General features: G+C 43.2%; 1 protein-coding gene across 2 annotated transcripts in view; it reads left to right on the forward strand.

Moving 5' to 3' along the window:
- Window positions 1-24,133, forward strand: part of TRIM24 (tripartite motif containing 24) — a 116,022-nt gene that overhangs the window by 80,853 nt on the left and 11,036 nt on the right. For both annotated transcript variants that reach the window (XM_081102315.1, XM_081102316.1), the window contains exons 10-16: window positions 6,332-6,505; window positions 9,755-9,928; window positions 15,254-15,389; window positions 15,723-15,795; window positions 16,815-16,983; window positions 18,630-18,958; window positions 23,755-23,887. In XM_081102315.1, coding sequence (XP_080958441.1) covers window positions 6,332-6,505; window positions 9,755-9,928; window positions 15,254-15,389; window positions 15,723-15,795; window positions 16,815-16,983; window positions 18,630-18,958; window positions 23,755-23,887 — 1,188 coding nt within the window. The remainder of the gene's footprint in view (window positions 1-6,331; window positions 6,506-9,754; window positions 9,929-15,253; window positions 15,390-15,722; window positions 15,796-16,814; window positions 16,984-18,629; window positions 18,959-23,754; window positions 23,888-24,133) is intronic.

The following is a 24,133-nucleotide window of genomic DNA, read 5'->3' on the forward strand; positions in this document are numbered from 1 at the left end:
GGATTTGAAGGACAGTAAATGACATGAATGAAATGGAATGAGGTTTAATAAGAGTCAAAGTGTGTAGAACTAGGCTAAGAATTCTCATACTTGAGAGCAAACCTTAGCTCAAAACTTATTGTCAACCCCAAAAAAAGAAATAGAAATATCTATATTGTGTGATAAAAAGGAAACATATTAGTTATTTAGAGGAGAAACATTTTACTAGCACTAAGAGGAAGATATTATGTGAGTGAGTCTTTATAAAACAACAATTAAATGGAATAATTGTATTTTTGTGGTAATTTTACTAGTACAGAATATAAAAATGGTGTTCATCTGACTCTTATTTTAACTCAATAAAAGTTGTGGGCATATGTAGATCCTAATATTGTTAAATTGCTTCTTTGAAGGCCTGAGGTGATGTATTTGAGGTTTATGGCTTTCTAGTGATTTGATTAGGAAGGCATATCAAATCCAAGGGAATATTAGTATACCCAATTGATTATTCCTTTCAAACTTTGTTTTAACTCAGGTTTTTACAGGAAGTAAATAACAAGCAATTTAAGTTTTTATGGTGAGTGTTCTATTAGGAAAGAATTGTATGCTTTAGATATCAGGAGTGAAACTGGCAAAGTTGAAATTTTGTTAAGAAAATTGAGGAGTAATTTTGTTACTACCTCTGTAGACTGCAGTGACGTATTGCAGATAGACTGCAAAGAATGCCAAAACTTTTTCTGAAGACAAATGTGAGGAGGAGGAGAAGAGAGAAAAAATAATAACTTGTTGAGTGCCTAGTGCTAAGCATTTGCATAATTAATATTTATCTTACGTGTCTGAAAGATGGTAAAGTGATTTTCATTAAGTAGTTTATTAACCTGAAAAAGAGTAAATTGGCTTTTCAGTAAGAAGTAAGGAACTGAAGCAGTTAATAGATATTATCTAACTTGGTCGCATTCCCATAAGTAGTTATTTATATAAGCAATGACAGACAGAAGTGAACACTGAACCTTTAGCTTGTATATCTCAGAAATTTGCTTTTGATCTTATTTTTCCTCTCTAGGACTTACTGCAACATAATCTATATAATGTACAATCTCTGTTATACAACCCAGTTTTCTCACTTAAAAATAAAGTAATTTTTGCATCTTTCGGTCATTACCTCATACACTGTTCTTTCCTCTTGACTCTCAGTAATTCCTGAACCTTCTTTCACACTCTCATGTTTCATTTTTGGCTGCTCTCTGCAAAACATTCACTCATGCATTTTCCTCTTACCAATTTGCGCACACTACAGATTTTTACATTGCCATGCTTACCAGCACTCTTCCTTTTCTATCAGTTTATTTACATATATGTGTGGCAAAAATGATTGCCGATGTGTATATGTGTTCCTGGCTTTGTGGATATGTTCAGATTGTACCGTACATCTGTCCATAGGGTTCAGGTAAATTTAAAAGAGTGCTTCTTAAAGTCACTTACATGATTGTTCTCTATTCTTCTTCCTCTGAAGATTAACCATGTACTCTGCATGGTTAAAGAATTCGGTGATACAGAGGTTGAATACATAGTTACATGATTGATTGATAGACATTGTGCATCTCTCTTTACTTAGCAGTATACAGTATATTCTATTACACTCTGATGTTCAGATCTAAGTTTGTTAGCACTGTCACGTGTTTTTTTTTACATATATACTAGAGGCCTGGTGCACAGGATTTGTGCACTGGTCGGAATCATGGTCTGCGGGGATTGCCTGCTGTGCAAGTGCCACTCATCCCAGTCAGCCAAGCGGTTGTGGACCTGACCTCTAAGCAGCTGCTCCTGCTGTGGGAGCACCACTCATCCCTGTCAGCCAGGCGGCACTTCCACTGTGGGAGCGCACTGACCACCAGGGGGCAGCTCCTGTATTGAGTGTCTGCCCCCTGGTGGTCAGTGCACGTCATAGCGAATGACCGGTTGACCGGTCATTCTGGTAGTTCCACCAGTCAGATGGTGGGCTTTTATTATACAGTATAGGATTTTTATTGATTTCAGAGAGGAAGGGAGACCGGGAGAAATATGGAAACATCAATGATGAGAGAGAATCATTGATTGGCTGCCTCCTGTATGCCCCCCACCAGGGACCAAGCTCACAACCTGCACATGTGCCCTGACGGGAACCGAACTGTGACCTCCTTGTTCATAGATTGACAGGTGCTGAACTACTGAGCCACTCCGACTGGGCACATATGTTATCCTATCTAATAATAGAGAAACATGGTAATTAGCCATAACTTTGCTACCCTTATATTGGCTAATCAGTGAGATATGCAAATTAACTGCCAAACAAGATGGCGGCCAGCAGCCAGGCAGCTGAAGCAAACAGGAGGCTTGCTTACTCCAGTGAAGGAGGAAGCCAAGGTTCCCCGCCTGCCGCTGCTGGCCTCTGAGCTTGCACTCTAAGAAACAATGTTGCAATTATAGAACCTAAACAAACCCCAGAAACCTACTTTCAGCCGTCAGAGCTGGAGCGAGCAGGACTGCAACAGTGTTACAATTATAGAACCCAAACAAACCCAGATCCCTGCTTTCAGCAGCCGAGGTCTCAGAGCTGGAGCCGAGCCTCAGAGCTAAAGCCGGCTCTCAGCTCCAGTGACAGCAATAGAAGGTAAATAAATCCCAGAATTAAAAAAAAGAAAAAAAGAGGTTGGGAGCTTTAGTCACCCGCCAGCCTGAGAACGGCCCTCAGCTCCTCACCCAGACTGGCCAGGCACCCCAGTGGGGACCCCCACTCTGAAGGGGGTGTGACCAGCTGCAAACGGCCATCATCCCCTCATCCAGGCTGGCCAGGCACCCAAGCGGGACCCCCACCCTGATCCGGGACACCCTTCAGGGCAAACCAGCCGGCCCCCACCCGTGCACCAGGCCTCTATCCTATATAGTAAAAGGGTAATATGCCTCCCAGCACCGGGATCAGTGGAGCCGCAAGGCCTCATGCCCCGGGATCAGCGGAGCCGCGAGGCCTCCTGGCACCGGGATCATTGGAGCCTCCCAGCCCTGGGATCAGCAGAGCAGCGAGGCCTCCTAGCACCGGGACCAGCTGAGCAGCGAGGCCTCACTGCCCCGGTGTCAAGTGGAGCCACGAGGCCTCCCAGCACTGGAATCAGCAGAGCCACGAGGCCTCCTGGCCCCTGGATCAGCGTGATAGGGGGCAGCGCCCAAATCCCCTGATTGCCCTGCGGCTCTGTGTGTGACAGGGGCCAGGGCCACAACCTCCCTATCCGCCCTGCTCTGTTGGTGACAGGGGAAGGCACCCCAACCCCCTGATTGGCCCTGCTCTGTGCCTGATAGGAGGGAGCTCCCCAACCCCCTGATCTGCCCTGCTCTGTGTGTGACAGGGTGCGGCGCCCCAACCCCCCCATGGGCCCTGCTCTGTGTGTGACGGGTTGGAGCCGCAACCTCCCATCGGCCCTGCCCTGAGTGTGACGGGAGAGTGCCCCAACGCCCTGATGGGCCCTGCTCTGTGTGTGACAGGGTACAGAGCCCCTAGCCCCCCTGATGGGCCCTGCTCTGTGTGTGACAGGGGAGAGCTCCCCAACCCCCTGCTCTGCCCTGCTCTGTGCGTGACAGGGGGCGGCGCCCCAACCCCCTGATCCGCCCTGCTCTGTGCGTGACAGGGTACGGAGCCCCAACCCCCATGATGGGCCCTGCTCTGTGCATGACGGGGTGGCGCCACAACCTCCCCATTGACCCTGCCTTGAGTGTGACGGGGCGGCGGCCCAGCCCCCCAATCGGCCCTACCCTGAGCGTGACTGAGGGTGGCATCGCAACCTCCCGATCCGCCCTGCTCTGTGCATGACAGGGGACGGCGCCCCAACTCCCCAATCGGCCCTGCTCTGAGACCGACCAGGGCCTGCACCTAGGGATTGGACCTGCCCTCTGTCACCCGGGAGTGGGCCTAAGCCATCAGACTGTGAGAGGGCACAAGTGGGGCTGAGGAACACCCCCCAACCCCCGCCAGTGCACAAATTTTTGTGCACCGGGCCTCTAGTCTTATACATAATTCACATGAATGTTTCTCAGACCTGAGCCAGATTAACTGTTATGGAAATATTTCATTTCATATGTACATGTTAATTTTCCTACGCAGTGATGGATTTTAGAAAGACATGTGCTACCCTTCATTTTTTACATAGTTGGAAACTACTGACCTAGAATAAAATCAAAACCTGCCCTAGTCAGTTTGGCTCAGTGATTGGAGTGAACCAGTTCAATTTCTGGTCAGGGCATATGCCTGGGTTGAGGGCTCAATCCCCAGTCGGGGGGCGCATGCAGGAGGCAGCTTATCAATGTTTCTCTCTCATGAATGTTTCTATCTCTCCCTCTCCTTTCCTCTCTCTAAAAAACTTAAAAAATACTTATTTTAAAATAAAAAGTATTTATTTTAAAATAAAATAACAGTGATTTTGCTTTTTTTTATGCTAATAACTAGTTCCTAATGTTCTTTCAAGTTGCTTCCTCTGTCACAAGGATTTTAGAAATTAATTCAGTCAAATATAACAGTTTAGGAGAAGCAAGAAAAATCACCTCACATCTTACCAAACTGCAGGTTCAGTGTTCATTCCTACATTGATTGATTCCTCGGAGTACATTACTGTGGCACCAAGTATCTTGACTGAATCTGGGTGAGGGTGTGATAGCATGGTAGCAGAAGCTTCTACAACTAAGGATTCTCCCTTAAGGATTATTTTGGGTGCTTTTCCACTTTTTCAAAAACTACAGATAAATGTAGTTTTTAACTATGATTCTCCAACTATTTTCTCTTTGTGTTTTTATGATATAAAACCGTTCAAATCACAAAACTTTAGTAGAAGAATAAAAATTAATTTTTATTGCTTCAGGCTTTTTACTTTTGTAAAATTTTGACACTTATTTTTCACCCACAAAATTTTCCTTGGTCTTGAAACAATATTTAAATCTATTTTTCATTGGTTTTGTAATTACTCTTGAGAAAGTTACTGAGGGTGAACCCAGTGCTAATTAATTTGTAAGAGTGGGGAGAGAGAAGCAATGTTATCCAGGAAAGGAAATTCCAAAAATGGGAGAGGAAAAAGAAGACAGGGCTATCCTCTTTATAGCTCCTCTGCTTTCACAGAGTCAAAGTTTAAGGTGTTGCTACAACTTTATAAATTCCACATTCATTGTCCCCTGTGAATGTGAGAGTTAATAGTTCCCTCTCTGAGAAGTTCTAGTCATAAAAATAAACTGTTCAGATAGCCTGCAAGTAAGTATTTGCAATAGTTGCCAACCATAAAGAGAATTGGATAGGCAAGAGAGACTGGCATATAAGGTTACCTTTTTCTAGAGCACTGGTCTCAGTTTCTAGGGCTAGCATTTAAGAGCAGAGTAAGCTTGCCTTCCCAGCCCTTGCCCTATCCTGTAATCAAACAATTTTGTCCTTGAAGGGTTTCCTTTCAAATCTATTTTCTTTTTGGGAAACACATCCTCTAAGCTGTAATTAGTATATTAACCCCTAGCAAAATAAGAGAACATGATTTGGTAATAATATGGCAGACTAGATTTGGAGAAAAGCCTTAGTGTTGCCTTTTTACTAGCTGTGTGGCTTTTTTTTTTTTTTTTCAAGTTATTTAAGCTTTCTGATGTATAGTGTCCTAATTTGTAAAATAAGGGGAGAGTAAAATGCTGATCACAATGCCTGGCATATAGTTTTATTTAAATAACATCTAAAATTCATTTACTTCAAAATGTTACTTAATATCAGCTGTTTTCATTATTAATGATTTATTGGGTGAGAGTACAGACTTTAGAGCCAGAGTACTTGAATTCAAATCCCAGCTCTATCCCTTACTATCTTTAATTTTTGACAAGATACTTAAATTGTCCTTACCTCACAGGATTGTTTTGAAGATTAAATGAGTTAACACATGTAAAGAACTAAAGCAGTACCTGGCCTATAATAACTGATAAATGTTAGCAATTATTATTTTACCACCACCTTATTTACGAGGTTTGAAGAGGGCAATTCTTTGCAAAAGTTAATCATAAACAAGGACTGAGAACCAAAGATAAATTTTCCCTACTTCCCCACATGGCATAAGACCAATCCTGGTATAACCTACTTAAAATTGGAAACCCCTCCACCAACGCTCTTAATAAAACTCCTTTTCTTTAAATTGCTTCTATACATTCTGGAAGGCTGCCTTATTCCCCTATTCCCTTGTTGTAGTGTTAATTATTGATTCATCTGTGGCAGAGTTGCTGTTTTTCTGTAAAAGTAATAAAATAGAGTGCTTTATAATTTTATCTTTCAGATTTTTGTCACTGAATTGGTTTTCTTTCTTTTTTTCAGCAACCCCCTCCGCGTTTGATAAATTTTCAGAATCACAGCCCCAAACCCAGTGGACCAGTTCTCCCTCCTCATTCTCAACAGCTGAGATATCCACCAACCCAGAATATGCCACGGCAAGCAATAAAGCCCAATCCCTTACAGATGGCTTTCTTGGCTCAACAAGCGATAAAGCAGGTATACATATTCACTATTTTTCTTTTGCTACTTTGCAATTACATTGAATTTATGGATAAAGTAACAGTTATGAAAAGTAAGAGCAAGCTTTTTTGTAAAAAAAAAAAAAAGTGAATTACAAAATTTATTATAGACTGACTTATAGAGACAAAGCTAAGAGAAAGCTCTTGATGCTTTGTAATTAACAAGAAAAAATCAAGCCACTTTATATGAATGAAAGCCCAGAATATTCAGTGTGTCATAGGTATTGATTTTTCTAATAGTGATATATGTCTTAATATTCTTAAGGCATTATATTCTTAATGTCTTCAGATAAAAATATATTCTAGGTATTACATATTTTTTTTAAAAGTAAATGTTCTCTCAGTGCCTGTCTTCTCTAAGCACTTTGTCAATAGTTCTTCCAGCTAAGACTTGTAGATTGATTTCAGCTTAATTATTTTGCCAAGGCTAAAATCCATATGATGCTATTTCCATAATTCTGTGACATTCATTTCAATCAAATGATTTGAAAATTTTATTTTAATAGTATACACACCTCATGTGTGTAAGATTCATTCCTATCTTTATTTCATCATTAGAGGTGAAGAGAAAAGGGTCCAAACAATAGTTTGACCTTAGATTTTGGCCTTTGCAAGGTTAATATTTTAAATCTTATTCACCCTAAATATAAAATAAATGCTTTATAGAGTTGTGTTGAGACTTAATGCTAATGTGTATTAAAATACCTACCACATTCTGTATACACAAACTTTACTTTCCCTCTTCCCCATTTATTATTTGCTCTGGGTAAACCTACACTCTTAAGAATGTTTCCTGATCAAAAATCTAAACATGAATGAATAAATGAACAAGCTAGTAGAAAATGTAGTGGAGAATTGGTTTTAATTGGTAGATTTTTTTTTTAAACAAATTATCTTTGTACAATGGGAATACCTTTTAGCTATTAAGAGCATCCAGTAGTCTATATATGATCTAAGTATATTATATGGAGGGAAAACATGCTAAATTCTTGTGAGGTATTATCTTATTTTTGTGGGTTTTTTGTTGTTGTTGTTTTAATATTATATATAGAGAGAAAACCTGGAGGGTCATACATTAGCTGTAGCTGATTATTCTAGGGAGCAAAGGAGGACATGAGTCCAGAGAAAGGAAGGGTGGGCAGAGATGGGAGAGGTGGGTGGATATGAGAGGTGGGGTAGGTAGTAAAGATAACTTTCACATTTACAGGTTTCCTTACATAGTTTTTTCAGTGGAGCATATAAATTAGAATGTTTCAGACACATCCCTCCATATAATGTAGGCCATATGTTAATGGTATTGTATATGGGAATGTTTTCCTCTGCACAGTCTTGAGATAGCTCTTAGTTGCTTTCCTTTTTCCCCCCAGTATTTTATTAAGAAACTAGAGGCCCGGTGCATGAAATTTGTGCATGGGAGGGGGGTCCCTCAGCCCAGCCTGCACCCTCTCGCAATCTGGGACCCTTTGGGGGATGTCCGACTGCCGGTTTAGGCTCCATCCCGCTGTGGGATGGGGCCTAAACCGGCAGTCGGACATCCCTCTTGCAATCCAGGACTGCTGGCTCCTAACCACTCGCCTGCCTGATTGCCCCTAACCACTCTGCCTGCCTGCCTCATCGCCCTTAACCCCTCTGCCTGCCCGATCACCCCTAACCACTTAGCCTGCCTGCCTGATCGTCCCTAACTGTTCACCTGTCTGCCTGATCACCCCTAACCACTCTGCCTGCCTGCCTGATTGCCTCTAACTGCTCGCCTGCCTGCCTGATCACCCCTAACCACCTCTGCCTCAGCCCCTGCTGCCGCGCTTAGTCAAGAAGGACGTCTGGAATGATGTCCGGAAGGTCATTTGACTGTCTGATCTAATTAGCATATCACACTTTTATTATTATAGATGTTTGTAACATAACAATTTGGAAGAGTTGTATAGAGGAAAAATTGTTTTATATGCTTTCTCAGTTATTATGCATATACCTCTTGATCCAGTCAATCAAGTCTTTTTTTTTTTTTTATATAGATTTCGATGTAGATTAAAGACAGCAGCATGGTTCATCTCTGTACACTTAAGCATTCCTAGTGTTAGCTTAGTTAATATATTTATCTTGGCCACTAACATAAATGATGCTTGCTTGCCTGTTCAGATATAAGAAATGAGTTAAAAAAATCTGAAATCTTGGGTCTTGTGCTAGTGTTTGATGATTGAGGTTTCACTCTAATATTAAGGCTACTAGCAGTGTTTATTGGGAGAATTCCTAAAGTCACCATCTTTAGGTCTTAACTCTTAGGCTGATCCATTCCCCAAAGGATCTTTTTGTCTTCTGCCTAAAATGCAGGGTCTGGCTACTTGTTGAAGCCAGCTGGGAGAAGAAGATAGGGAGTAAGCCATCAGCAGACAGGGTGAGAAGCTCAGAATTCAGTGTGTGTATGGTTTCTGAATCTTCATTTTCCATGCAGTACTTCTGCCTGCAACTGAATATGGTACTCTTCAGTCTAAAGACACTGATCTACCTGTTTTGGAGAATAAACTTCTAGCCTTCTTCTGTGTAGGTGAAGGAAGCCCTTATTACCTTGGGGTAACTACAGGTAGAGTAGGAAAGAAACACAAGATTTAACACTTCTTAAGCACTCAGATTATTCTGTTTTTAGCCCCAGCTTCACCTCTCATACTTTTAATTCCCAAGCTTTTAGGGGTTCTGCAGTGTATGTTGATTTCCTTCTCTGTTTTCCCCACTGCCACCTTAGATTTCAGCTTTATCAAATTGATTAAGTAATTTTCTATTTGTCCATCTGCTTTCTATTTCTGTGTTCTCCTGTTTTCTTTGTCTTTATGACTCGGTGCCTTTTAAAAATTCCTTTTAACCATTATTTTAGTTTCATATATATCAGGTAGGGACAGCAGGAAATGTATGTTTTTTGCCCGCCATCTTTACCTTGAGGTTGCTGCACATGTGTTTATATTTCTTTTCCAGTACGTACAAGCTTTCTAAGATTGGTACTGTGGTTTTCTGGTGTATGCTAATTGCTGTCTTCTGGTAAAAATCAGCGCTTTTTATTTTTCAACAGGATTCATGAAAGTTATGTATACCTGTGCCCTCTCCCTCTTCCAATTACAATTGAACTCAAATTACAGAATCTGTCTTCTGTTTTGTTTTGTGTCTGGATTGGGATTAGGTGGACATTTTATGTTATAGGTCCGCTGATGGACAACTTTTCTTTTTCTTTCTACTGTAGTGGCAGATTTGCAGTGGACAGGCCCCCCCATCAACTGCCAATAGCACATCCTCTACTCCTTCTAGTCCCACCATTACTAGTGCAGCAGGATATGATGGAAAGGCTTTTAGTTCACCTATGATTGATTTGAGCTCACCAGTGGGAGGTTCCTATAATCTTCCTTCTCTGCCAGATGTAAGTATACAGAGAATTTTTAAGAATCTATTTCGAAAATTTTACGTGGACTTGGATTTGGTAAAAGGCATGAGTTTTTTGCATTATAGGTTGTATGTGTTTGTTTTAGAAGTTACTTACATCCTTTAGAGATATAATAACAAGAAAGATAAAAACATTATAGACACTTGGCCATACTACATAATATCTTTCAAGGTGTTGGAGCTTAAGGTGTTTGTAATGAATGATTTACAAAATGGTGATGGATTATGGAAATGAATGATAGTGGTGATGGATATGAAATCTAAGCTGGGAAAGCAGGGAAGAAAGGACATGGGAAAGAGGTACTAGAGAGGTGAATTGCTGGAATGTGATATGAAAATATCAGATTAGAGAGGGAGGCTAGAATTAAAGACATTAGCAGAGATGGAGGCAAGTTTACTATTAGAAATGAAAACATTTTCTGTTACATCATACCAGTGCAAAACTACCTCTGATTTCTACTTAAGTTAAATATATTAACTCTCTCCCTAGCTGGTTTGGTTCAGTGGATAGAGCATCAGCCTGTGGACTGAAGGGTCCTGGGTTCAATTCCAGATAAAGGCACGTGCCCAGGTTGCAGCTTGATCCCCAGTGCGGGGCATGCAGGAGGCATGCAAGCAATGATTCTCTCTTATCATTGATGTTTCTATCTTGGTCCATCTCCCTACCTCTCTGAAATCAATAAAAGTTTATTTTAAAAACCATATATATATATATATATATATCTACACTAATAAAAGAGAAACATGGTAATTGGCGTATGACCGCTACCCTTTTCATTGGCTAATCAGCGAGATATGCAAATTAACTGTCAGCCAAGATGGCGGCCGGCAGCCAGGCAGCTTGAAACTAACATGAGGCTTGCTTGCCTCAGTGACGGAGGATCGTTGGAGGAAACCAACGTTCCCCGCCTGCGGCTGCAGGCCTCTGAGCAGGCAGTTTAAGAAACATTGTAACAAATACCGCCGGACTTCAGCCAGCAGATTCGCAACATTGTAAGCAAAGGCCAGAAACCTACTTTCAGCGCAGAGGCCTAAGAGCTGGAGCCAAGCCTCAAGGTAAAGCTGGCCCAGAATAAAAAAGAAAAAAAGGGGCGGTTGGGAACTTCAGTCACTACCAGCCTGAAAACAGCCCTCAGCCCCTCACCCAGACTGGCCAGGCACCCCAGTGGGGACCCCCACCCTGATCCAGGACACCCTTCAGTGCAAACCAGCCAGCCCCACCCATGCACCAGACCTCTACCCTATATAGTAAAAGGGTAATATGCCTCCCGGCACCAGGATCAGCGTGACAGGGGGCAGCGCCCAAACCCCCTGATCGCCCTGCGGCTCTGTGTGTGACGGGGGCGGGGCCCCAACCCCCTGAGCAGCCCTGCTCTGTGCCTGATAGGGGGGAGCTCCCCAACCCTCCCCCCCACCCCCACGGGCCCTGCTCTGTGTGTGATGGGGTAGAGCCATAACCTCCCCATCGGCCCTGCCCTGAGTGTGAGAGTGGCGGCGCCCCAACCCCCTGATCAGCCCTGCTCTGTGCGTGACAGGGGTGGCGCCGCAACCTCCCCATCAACCCTGCCTTGAGTGTGACAGGGGACGGTGCCCCAACCCCCCAATTGGCCCTACCCTGAGTGTGACTGAGGGTGGCATCACAACCTCCCAATCTGCCCTGCTCTGTGCATGACGGAGCGGCGCCCCAACTCCCCAATCGGCCCTGCTCTGAGCCCGACCAGGGGCTGCACCTAGGGATTGGGCCTGCCCTCTGCCACCCGGGAGCAGGCCTAAGCCAGCAGGTCGTTATCTCCCGAGGGGTCCCAGACTGCGAGAGGGCACAGGCTGGGCTGAGGTACCCCCCCTCCCACCCGAGTGCACAAATTTTTGTGTACCGGGCCTCTAGTATATATATATCTGTGTGTGTGTGTGTGTGTGTGTGTGTGTGTGTGTGTGTATATATATATATATATATACACATACATACACACACATATACATACACACACACATACATGTACACCAATAAAAGATAAAGATGCAAATTAACCATCACTCCACTACACCCACCAGCCAATCAGGAGCAAATATGCAAATTAACCCAACTAAGATGGTGGCGGCCATGGAGCTAGATTGAGCAGGAGGCTTGGGTTGCCCCCGGTGATGGAGGAAGCCAAGCTTCCTGCCTGCCCTGTCCTGCCCTGGGCTCCGCTCAAGACTACAAAGTTTCAATTATAGACGATAAATAAATCCCAGATACCTGCTTCCAGCCCACCCTGGCCTCCGCTCAAGTAGGCGCTGGAAAAAAAGAAAAGAAAAAGAGAGGCTAGGAGCTTGGGTTGCCGGGGGGGCATGGCCAGCCTGAAAATAGCCCTCAGCCTCTCACCCAGGCTGGCCAGACACCCCAGCAGGACCCCCCCACCCTGAAGGGGCTGTGGGCAGCCTGAAAACAGCCCTCAGCCCCTCACCCAGGCTGGCCACACCCCCATGGGGTGAGGGTCCCTGCTTGGGGGCTTGGCCAGCCTGCAAACAGCCATCAGCACCTTACCCAGGCTGGCCAGGCAACCCAGTGGGAACCTCCACCCTGATCTGGGACACCCTTCAGGGCAAACCAGCTGGCCCCCACCTGTGCACCAGGCCTCTATCCTATATAAAAAAGGGGTAATATGAAAATTTACCCTAACAGAATGCCTGGGAATGACTGGTCACTATGACACACACTGACCACCAGGGGGCAGACGCTTAATGCAGGAGCTGCCCCCTGGTGGTCAGTGTGCTCCCACAGGGGGTGCTCTGCTCAGTCACAAGCCAGGCTGATGGCTGCCTGCACAGTGGTGGTGGCGGGAGCCTCTCCCGCCTCCTCAGCAGCGCTAAGGATGTCTGATTGCAGCTTAGGCTTGCTCCCCGCTGGCAAGTGGACATCCCCCGAGGGTTCCCGGGCTGCCAGAGGGATGTCTGCCTGCCAGCTTGGGCCCGATCCCCCAGGGAGCGGGCATAAGCCAGCAGGTGGACATCCCCTGAGGGGTCCCAGACTGTGAGAGGGCACAGGCCGGGCTGATGCCCCCCCGCCCCCCCCCCCCCCCCCCGTGCACAAATTTTTGTGCACTGGGCCTCTAGTGTGTGTTTAGCTTTGTTATACTCTCTAGCTTTGTTAGTATGACTTTTTAAAAATCTTTCAAAAGGCACAAAATATTCTGTAGACTGATCTCCATACATAAGTTGATACTTGTTTTGTATTTTGTTATCCTACAAGGTTAGGTAATGCACACAAATATTAAAAACTTATAATATCTTGTAAGATTGTGAAAGAATTTTAAAATTTTTATTATTTAGTTTAAGTTACTGAGATCAACATTTCCCAATAGTGACATCATTAACCTTAACAAAGTTATTTCACTTTTTTAAATAATTATATATCCTTTAAATGGTAGAGTACATGCATTTTTCAAACATAGGTAATATATAGAAAAACTTTTTGTCTCATTCTGATAATTTTATTTTAGCTTTTAGGATTACTCCACAGTTGTAAATAACTTTTCTTAAATTAAGATCTTTCAAATCCAATCATTTCAATGCTCTTTGCACTCTCTAAAAAGTACTGACTAAGGTATTGCCAAAAAAAAATATTAAACATAAATGACCTTGGTACTTCCCTGCTCCCCCAACTGAAAGATGACCTACAAATATTAACATTATCCTTCTGATCTTTTCTCTGCAGTTCTCAGATAGAGGTGACTCTGTATTCACTAGCCTTTCTCAACTGAGATTCCTTATCTAACCCACAGAACAAGAAACTGCTTTGAGAGTCTGTTTTCTCAGTCCTCCTAAGGATGGTTCATAACTAGTACCATTCTAAATGCAGAGGCAAGAAGTAAATTTGTTTTATACAGTCTGTGCCTTAGGACTACAGGACTTAGTTCTTTCTTAGAATCCTGGTTGAGAAAGGTTGCAACTGTATTAGAAAATTGAACTGGATTTAAATCACAAAGACATCCTTGGAAATAAATGGTATATAGAAGCATGAAAAATATTTGCATTTAAAGCATTAAAGTCTTATTTGATAGAAATTTATCAGTATTTCAGCCTGGTAATCAATTATGAAACATGTGTTATTTGTGTACCTATTTTATTAAAGCAAGAATCCATCAGGGATCATTTTTTTTCCTACCAAACGGTAATAGTGTGCTTAGGTGACATTAGTGTTCTGGAAATGTTGCTTCAGCTTTCTGGTGCATACCAAAGCCTCAGTTCTCAAAGTATAGGCCAGGGACACAGGTGTCTCTACAACCCTTTCAGAGGTTCCATAGGTTTCCCTGTGTTAAGGCCTGATTTTTCTTCATATTCTTCAATCAAAATCACTTATCAAAAGAGATTTAGTACATAAGCAGATATAAGAATCCCGTTAGCTGTTATTAAGCAAGATGCTAAAGAAATCTGCAAAAATGTGAAATTTTGCTACTTTTCTCACCAGGCTTTTTTTTAATTGGCTACATTTTGTTATTGTTAAATAAATTAAGTATTAAAAATGTTTTTGCTTTAATTTTTAAGGGTGTGAATGACATACAGTACCTCTTCCTCTTGGCTCATGATTTCTGAAACATTGTATATTTTTCCTACCAAATGGTAATAGTGTGCTTAGCTGACGTTAGTGTTCTGCAAATGTTCGGTGTATTTACTAACATGTAACATTTAAGCAGAGTGAAAGCCCTGGCCTGTTGCTCTATGGGTAGAGCATCGGCCCTTGGACTAAAAGGTCATGGGTTCGATTTCTGGTCAAGGGCACGGACCTCAGTTGTAGGTTTCATCCCCTGCCCGGGTGCAAGCTGGAGGCAACCAATCAATGGGCTTCTCTCACATCGATGTTTTTCTCTGTCTCTCCCCCTCCCACTCTCTCTAAAAATCAATGGGAAAATATCCTCAGTGAGGATTAACAAAAAAGAGTGCCAAGTTTTTGTTGTTGTTTTTTAATGTTTTTATTGATTTTTTTTTTTTTTTTTTTTTTTTTTTTTTTTTTTTTTTAGAGAGAGAGGGAGAAACAAAGGTGATGAGAGAGAATCATTGATCATCTGCCTCCTGCACACCCTTACTGGGATCGCGACCCCCAACTTGGGCGTGTACCCTGACTAGGAATCGAACCAGCAATAAGAGTGCAAGTTTTTTTAAAGATTGTTATGGCGAAGATATGCATCAGAACTTCTCAAATACAATTTTTCATGTTTTAGTATTTGGTGATAATTAAACTATTAAAGTTTTCTTATTCATTTAAAGTGGTTTTTAATTTGCAAACCATGGGTACCATGAAATAATTTTCTTTTTTTATAAGATTGACTGTTCAAGTACTATTATGCTGGACAATATTGTGAGGAAGGATACTAGTATAGATCATGGCCAGCCAAGACCACCCTCAAATAGGACTGTCCAGTCACCAAATTCATCAGTGCCATCTCCAGGTCTTGCAGGTAAAGTGGGCTCCTTTTGATTTTGTTTTTCCAGTTTTTTCTCAATTTGTAATTTAAAAAACTCCCACAGTCCTCCCCCTTTTTGTTGGATGATTTAAAAGGGTTTGGCACAATTTAAAATTAGTATAGTATACAGTACTTTCAAAGTAGAAATCAAAGGTTAAGCCTCTGTACCTTTTCAATTTCAACTCGTGTGCAAGGAGTTTAGCAACTACTTACTTTTTTATATACTTTATGTGTTCAGTTTCAGTGTAGTACTAAGTGAGCACATTCAATTGGGATTAAGTACATAATTATTCATTTTATGAATGTGTTTGATTTCCTTCTCTTCAGGACCTGTTACTATGACTAGTGTACACCCGCCAATACGTTCACCTAGTGCCTCGAGCGTTGGGAGTCGAGGAAGGTAAGCTAACTTAACCTTATTCTCCAGATAGAAAATCTCTAATTATATTTATTTGCCCCAGTGCTCAACACACTTTGGGTAGTCAATACATTTTGAACAACTTTTTTTATTTTTTACTTTTAAATTAAAATAATTTAGTAATTATTATATATTACATTAATTTAATAAACTAACATAATGGATTAAATTATAATTTTAATTTTAAAGATACAAATATCTTTGTATATATGTTGAAAATAAAATGTTATGATTTTATCATAATAGCAAGGAAAAAATAAAAATGTGGGATATAGCACACTGTACTATATGAGAATACACACAAATACAAACTTAGGCAAAAGAAAAAATAATTTTATGCTAATTTCAGTGTTTTCTGAATTTTCTAATGACCAAATGATTTTGCTTTAAAAATAAGTTTACATTTGTTGAAATTCTATTTTAACTTACTGCTTTGCTCATCACATGGAAAGAGCATTCTCTGAAAAGAGAAAGTTTAGATTCAATTCCATGAAAACATAGTGGCTATCTGTAAAAGCTTTTTTTCCCACTACATTTTTTAAATAGCAGAACATCAATAAATTATGTCCCTCATTATCTTCACACTTCATAATAATAAATCATTAATATGAGCCTAGAGTTTTCTTTTTCATGATTAGAGAAAGAAATGGAAAAACCTAAAAAAAGATGCTTGCTTTAAGAACTAAATCTGGCTGCCCAATTTTAGAGCTTCAGAATATTGAAGGCAGTTGTCTTTTAATTGTGGTATTATTTAAATTTATTTAAGTATCTTTTCAGATGTAACATAACTATTTAGATAAATTGATATGTAGAACATTTTTTATTCATAAGTGAAACTTCGTACATAGCAGGTGTATTTAAGTTATGTATCATTTATTGCTGATATAGTAGCTACCATTGCTGTGAAGATAGGTCATTATTCTCAAAGCGGTTATACTTTATTTGGAGGTACTTAAGGTAGCATTCTTAGATGGTTATTTCTTTCTTTCTTACACTTATAGCTCTGGCTCTTCTAGCAAACCAGCAGGAGCTGACTCTACACACAAAGTCCCAGTGGTCATGTTGGAGCCAATCCGAATAAAACAAGAAAATGGTGGACCACCGGAAAATTATGATTTTCCCGTTGTGATAGTGAAACAAGAATCAGATGAAGAAACTAGGCCTCAAAATGTAATTATCTCCCAACTGAAAGTGACTCAGTCATTGAGTGTCGACCTATGAGCCAGGAGGTCACAGTTTGATTCCTGGTTAGGGCACATGCCCAGTCTGCATACTTGATCTTCAGTGTGGGGTGTGCAAGAGGCAGCTGATTGATGATTATCTCTCATCATTAATGGTTTTACCCTTCCTCTCCCTTCTGTGAAGTCAAAAAAAAATATATATATATTTTGCCCTAACTGGTTTGGCTCAGTGGATAGAGCGTCAGCCTGCGTACTGAAGGGTCCCAGGTTCAATTCCGGTCAAGGGCATGTACCTTGGCTGCGGGCACATTCCCAGTAGGGGTTATGCAGGAGGCAGCTGATTGATGTTTCTCTCATCGATGTTTCTAACTCTCTATCCGTCTCCCTTCCTCTCTGTAAAATATCAATAAAATATATTTTAAAAATATATACATATATATCCTATATTATATATGTATATACTTTTTAATTATACCAATGACTTCAAATAATATAATGAAACTTAGTGTAACTGAAAGGCATGGACATCTGAACTGAAAGGGCCTAATAAGTACCAGAACATTAGTGAAAAAGACTTTTTGTTTGTTTATTTTTGTTAATCTTCACCTGAGGATATTTTTCCATTGATTTTTTTGAGAGAGTGTAAGGGAGGAGGAGAGACAGCGAAAAACATCAATGTGAGAGAGACACGTCGATTGGTTGCCTCCCACACACACCTCGACCAGGGTCAGGGGTTGAGCCTACAGTCAAGGTATGTGCTCTTGACCTGAATCCAACATGGGACCCTTCAGTCCATGGGCCAACACTCTATCCACTAAGCCAAACTAGCTAGGGGTAAATAAACATTTTTAGACATGCATGAAGATTAAAAAAAATTTAATTTCCATGTACTCATTCTCAGGAAGCTATTTTACAGTGTGATTCATCAAATATGGAGTAGACCAAGAAAAAGAAAAATGAGCCCAGAAATGAGATATAACACAGACCAGGGGCAAAGAAAAGGGTAGTCCCCAGTACAGAAGCTCCTTCATTATACTCTGTAACAGGAGGACAGAGGACTCCATAGGAATGTATGTAAGGGTAGGAAAATGTTTTGACAGTATTGAGGAGCATTTTATAACAATTGGAGACTGTGAAAATGACTTAGTGATTTGACATTTTCATCATCCTAGGCTCCAACATAAAATTTTTATTTATCTTAAAGTTACTAATAGCTCTATGAATGATTTTTAAAAAATCTATACTAGGCATGTTTTATGTCTAGGTATAATTTAAATGAACAGGTTCACTAAAATGTACTTATATTTCCTATAGTTGACTTCTACACTACCACCCATTCTCCCATTTCTGAACTCATCAGCAAATTCATATAATTTTTCTTTATTGTCCACACTCCCTAAGTACTGATATTCTGTTTTGATGATGTTTTCCAGTAGAGGCCCATGTCTTCTTTACCACTAGAGATTCTAATATATTTAGCAGTAAAGATAATTCTTTTTTCTCATGCATGTTCATAGACTCCTTTGAAGTTACCAGGTGCCCATGAGAGAGCAGTCTTTGGTCTAAAATTACAATAGTGCTAATTAAAAATGCCAGTTTTAAGAATACATATACTTTTACCTCCTTCCATTGCAGACTAACTATCCAAGAAGCATACTGACCTCCCTGCTCTTAAATAGTAGTCAGACCTCTTCTTCTGAGGAGTCTGTGCTTAGATCAGATGCCCCTGATAGCACAGGAGATCAACCTGGACTTCACCAGGAAAATTCCTCAAATGGAAAGTCTGCGTGGCTGGATGCCTCCCAAAAGTCACCTCTTCATGTTGGAGAGACAAGGAAAGAAGATGACCCCAATGAGGACTGGTGTGCAGTTTGTCAGAATGGAGGGGAACTCCTGTGCTGTGAGAAGTGTCCCAAAGTATTTCATCTTTCTTGTCATGTGCCCACATTGGCAAATTTTCCAAGGTAAGATAGTACTTGCGTTCCTTTTCCACATTCTTTCACTATATAATAAAAGCCCAGTGACCAAAACAGTGGAACGACCAGAATGACCTCAGCCCCTCGCCCTGGCTGGCCCCATCCCCCAGCGGGGACCCCGACCCTGATCAGGGGCCCCCATCAGGGCAGGCTGGCGGGCGCCCACCCATGCACCATAATAAAAGGGTAATATGTAAATTGACCCTAATGGCAGAATGACCAGGAACGACTGCTCGCTATGACATGCACTGATCACCAGGGGACAGACACTCAATGCAGGAGCTGCCCCTGGTGGTCAGTGTGCTCCCACTTGGGGGAGCTCCGTTCAGCCATAAGCTGGGCTGACAGCTGCGAGCACAGTGGTGGTGGCAGGAGGCTCTCCCGTCTTCTCGGCAGCATTAAGGATGTGCGATTGCAGCTTAGGCCCACTCAGAGGAGGCATGCACGGTATAGACATGCAAATGAAAGCTCAGAGAGTCACTCTTTTGGGGTCCTGTGGCGCATCCAGGCAGAGAGAAACTGATCACCAAAAGCCAAGCACCAGACTCTGTCCCTTCCTCATCCTGCAGCCTCAGCTCCAGACAGGCATCCCTGTGGCAGGATACAAGGAGAGCCCCATCTCGAATCTTCGCAGAGACGGAATGCTCAGGAGGCCAAGATAATAGAAACCTAAAGACCCAAATGCTGGGGCCCATGCCACCAGCGCCCGCTCAGCACAAGGTCAATAAGTGCTTGGACCAAGTTCTGGTCCAATTCCTAACCCAATCGCGACCTGCCATTCTGGGACTGCAGCATGCGCTGGAGTGTGTAATCACGGGGGCGGGGCGCTCTGGAGGTGGAGGGCTCACCAGAACCCCTGGGCCCCGGGGGCTCTCCACCTGCGCGCCCTTCCCCAGGTGCACAGCCCCAGCTGTGCCAGCAAGACCCCTTTGCTGGGGTGGGATTGCAGAGGGCAGGCAGGGGAGGAGTGACTGGCCCACGGCCTCTGCTTTGGCTGTTTGCACATATGTAATTAGCTCTAATTATCTTGGGATTTCAGTTTGCCTACTCCGGGGTTGGAAGCTGCACCCGGGGTGAACTCGCTCATAGAGCCACTGCTCTGCCAAATGAGCCCTCTCATTGGGCCAGGGAGCTCTATTACCTGTCTACAGCACCCAGCGTCATATGTCTGTGTTTGCCCAACTGTCTACAGAGCCACCACGTGCTGGATTGGGTATATCTTTGTGTGTCCTTGGTCATGTGTCTACACTGGCTGCTGGGAAGGTTCGCGAGTACCAGGCACTGAGGAGAGGAGGGCTGGCGGGGGCAGAGAGAGGATGAACTGGTTCTCAGCTGTGAAGGAAGGAAGGTGCTAGCGCCCAGCTCTCCCATTTGTGCAAGTCCTACATAAACGTGAGCCCAGGGCAGCAGCCAAGGCCAAAAATCCCTGGGATTTCGGATGTAACCGCCAAACCAAGGTGTCCTAAACTGTGCTCTTATCTCCTTGCCTCCCAAGCCATTTCTAACCTCAGCCACCAGCGGTCCTCTCCTGCAGGTGGCATAGCCAGGGCTCAGAGAGGTTAGGGAACTCGCCCTAGGCGGCACAGCAGGCAGGGCCGCCACTCTCCAGAGCCGCGGCACAGGATTTGGGATTCGGGCTTTGCTCAAAAACATAAGGTGTGCAGGGACCTGGAAGGGAATGCCTCCAGGTCCTCCTCTCTCAGTCTGGTCTTGGATCCCTAGCCCTCGGCAACCCTGGTCCTGCATACTCAGTCCTTGCTTACCACATCCTTTCAGCCCTCTCCTGAGGCCCGTTCAGCCATGTCTACACTGAATGGAACCAGAGCACAGAGGAGAGCAAGCTCAGCCCCAGGGGCCTTAGTTGGAGGTGGAGGGATCAGCCTTCCTAAAGCAGGATTTCTCAGCACACTTGTTCTGCTCTTAGGGCTGAGTTCCTCCTTTAGCCTGGGTTCTCTGTGTCTGTCTATCTCGCCCTGTGCATCTCTCTTCGCTGTTCCTTGCTCTCTGATCCTGTTTACTCATTCCCCATGTCTTGCTGGGCCTCTTGTCTCTGTCTCTCATCGGATCTCTGCCTGTGAAGAACACCCCTGCCACCCCTGCAAAGGAACACACACCAGCAGAATCCGCCTTTTCAATAAAAAACAAGGGGGAAGTAGAGTGAATTAAAAACCATTACCTTAAAAACAATCCCTGTGTCTGCAAATGCATTCCAAATGGCAGCACTTTGGTGGGGGTGGCAGGGATGAGGCGTGTTGGCCACATGTTCTGGAGCCTCAGACAAAGTGTAGGGAGCTCAGCGCCTCACTATGGACCCCTCCCACTAGCCATCTGGGATGGCAGGGTCTGGGAAAAGACTTAGTTTGTACTCAGCCTCGCAGACCTCCACCTGATTCCATAGACCCTTGTCCTGGCATCTGCTGGTCCCTCTTACTCCCCCAGTACCTCCAAACCTTCCTATGCTGACCCCAACTCTCCCTCTGCATCATCCCTTCCCCCCCTGCACCCCCCCCCCCACGCACACAGATTTCACCCTCTTTCTTCCCCACCCCCAGTCTTATACCCCATACTTCTTCCTGCCCTGCCCCACCTCCATTCTGCCCCAGACCACCCAGTAGTACTGGCTCCAGGAGAAATGGTTAGAACAAAGCTTTCCTTGGCCAGAAGAGACTCTCCAGGGAGCTGCATGCAGAAGGCACTCCCAGTCCTGTACCTGCAACTGCTCTGTCCTGCCAAATGTATCTCTAGAGACAGAGGGTAGCAGAAGTAGGCCACTGTCCTTTGAAGCCCCTCATCAGGAGGAAACTCTACACTCCCCCCAAAAGAAAAGTTCACCCTGCTGCGTCCCTTATCACTTTTAGCAACCCTCCTTTGCCCCTTTCCCTGGAAGTGGAAGGATTGGAGCACATCTGTCTATATAATAATAAAAGCATAATATGTTAAATTAGACTGGACATCCTCCTGGAGGAATCTGGGGCTGTGAGGGAAGCCCGAGTCCCAGGTGCCAGAGGGAGGCCGGTGCCAGCAGCCAGGGGAAGGAAGGCCAACTCTTGCACAAATTTCATGCATCAGGACTCTAATATATATATATAATATGCAAATTGACTGAACAGCAGAATGATCGCTCGACCAGTCGCTATGAGGTGCACTGACCACCTCTCGGTCCCTCTCGCTGGCCAGCAGGTTCTGATCTCCCAATGTTGAATGGGGAACTGGGGGTGGGGGGTGGCGGGAGGCAGGGCCAGCTGCCAGCAGCCAAGGAAGATGGCGCTGATCACGGGCCAGGCCTAGGGACTTTACCTGTGCACGAATTTTGTGCAGCGGGCCTCTAGTCCTGTATAATGAGAGGAATATGCTAATTAGCCATTGTGCCCTGAGGCGTAATGACCAAGCACATCACGACCAGATCACAGATCAGCAGGAGGGTGGGCCAATAAGGTACTAGCGGGCTGTGGAGGGCTACAGGAGGGGGCAGGACAGCAAGCTATAAGGGGGTGGGGGGAGGGGGCAGGAGCTACAGGAGGGTGGGGCAGGGGACGGAGAGCTACAGGAGGGCAGCAGCGACCTACTGGCTACAAGTGGGTGGCAGAGAGCTACAGGACAAGGCAGGGCAGCAAGCAAGCAGGAGGCGGAGAGCTAAAGGAGAGGGCAGGGTAACAAGCTATGAGGAGGGGGCATGGGGAGCTACAGGAGGGCGGCAGCAACCTATTGGCTACAAGTGGGTGGCAGAGGGCTACAGGAGAGGGCAGGGCAACAAGCTATGAGAGGGTGCAAGGGGAGCCACAGGAGGGCAGCAGCGATCTACTGGTGCACGGATTCGTGCGCAGGGCTACTGGTCAATAACAATGGGCCAGTACTCTATCCACTGAGCCAAACTAGTTAGGGCTAAATAAACGTTTTTAGACTTGCATGCAAGATTGAAAAAAATTTAATTTCCATATACTCATCTCAGAAAGCTATTTTACAATATGATTCATCAAATATGGAGTAATCCAAAAAAGAGGAAAACAAGGACCCAGAAATGGGATATAACACAGACCAGAGGCAAGGAAAAGGGTGACAATTATTATAACCTAAAACCACTGTAAAACCTTAAAAATAAAAGTCCACTTGACACAAATGCATACTTCAAAACCTACAACATAGGGTTTCCTTCCCATACCCTGCCTCTAATTCCTTGTGCTTCTCTCAAAAACCTAGTGTTATGAAAAGAAAAAAACTTTAACTTATTACATGGGGTTGCCATAAAGAACAATGGTCCTTAGGCACAACTGCCACAATGGCATCTTATTTGGCAGGCACTGACATTTATAAATATCTCAAAGTCTCACAGTCCCTTTGAGATGATGATGAAGAAGAGCATTGAGTTAATCTCTCAGTTCCTCAAAGGCTATACTATTTAAAATTTAATTTCAAATAAAGTTGCAAGAATAGTACCAAGAAGGATTTTTGTCTTGAATTATTTGTGGTAAAAATATGAGTTACTCATCACATCAGCCATAGACTAATGTGTCTGTTTATTTAAGTGTTTATTTTGTATATGTATTTCTTACCTCCTTAGCTAGACTAATATTTATACCACTTAGGCTCTTGCATTGTATTATTACAATTGTTCAGCTCTCTCAGGATGGAGCTGAGTGCTTAGTAGATATACAGTAATTCTTCAGTGATTGAAATTCATGCCAAATAAGTAATTCTGTATCATAGATGGCATGGAGGAGGTAGAAAAGAGATATGGTGAAGAGCAAGACAATGCATTATAATTCAAATACTTTATCCCCCAACAGTGGAGAGTGGATTTGCACTTTCTGCCGAGACTTATCCAAACCAGAAGTTGAATATGATTGTGATGCTCCCAGTCACAACTCAGAAAAAAAGAAAACTGAAAGTCTTGGTAAATTAACACCAATAGATAGAAGGGTAAGTTTGTGAGCATTTCCAACCTAGACTGTTACACAGTTTTGTTTTGTTTTTTTGGTTAAATGCATTATTGTAATGCAGGTGTGCTTTTCACATTAACTTCTTTTTTCTTTAGTATTTATTTCCACAAAAGTATAGGGATTTTAAGTAATATACTTAGAGGCAGACTAACTTTTTTAGTTGAAAAAAATCATAGTACTACATATACATTTTCTAGAAACTGTACTTGAATAAGGTAGAATATGT

Source organism: Myotis nattereri, assembly GCF_964212035.1.
Source record: "Myotis nattereri genome assembly, chromosome: 11".
In the NCBI taxonomy this organism is placed as follows: Eukaryota; Metazoa; Chordata; class Mammalia; order Chiroptera; family Vespertilionidae; genus Myotis; species Myotis nattereri.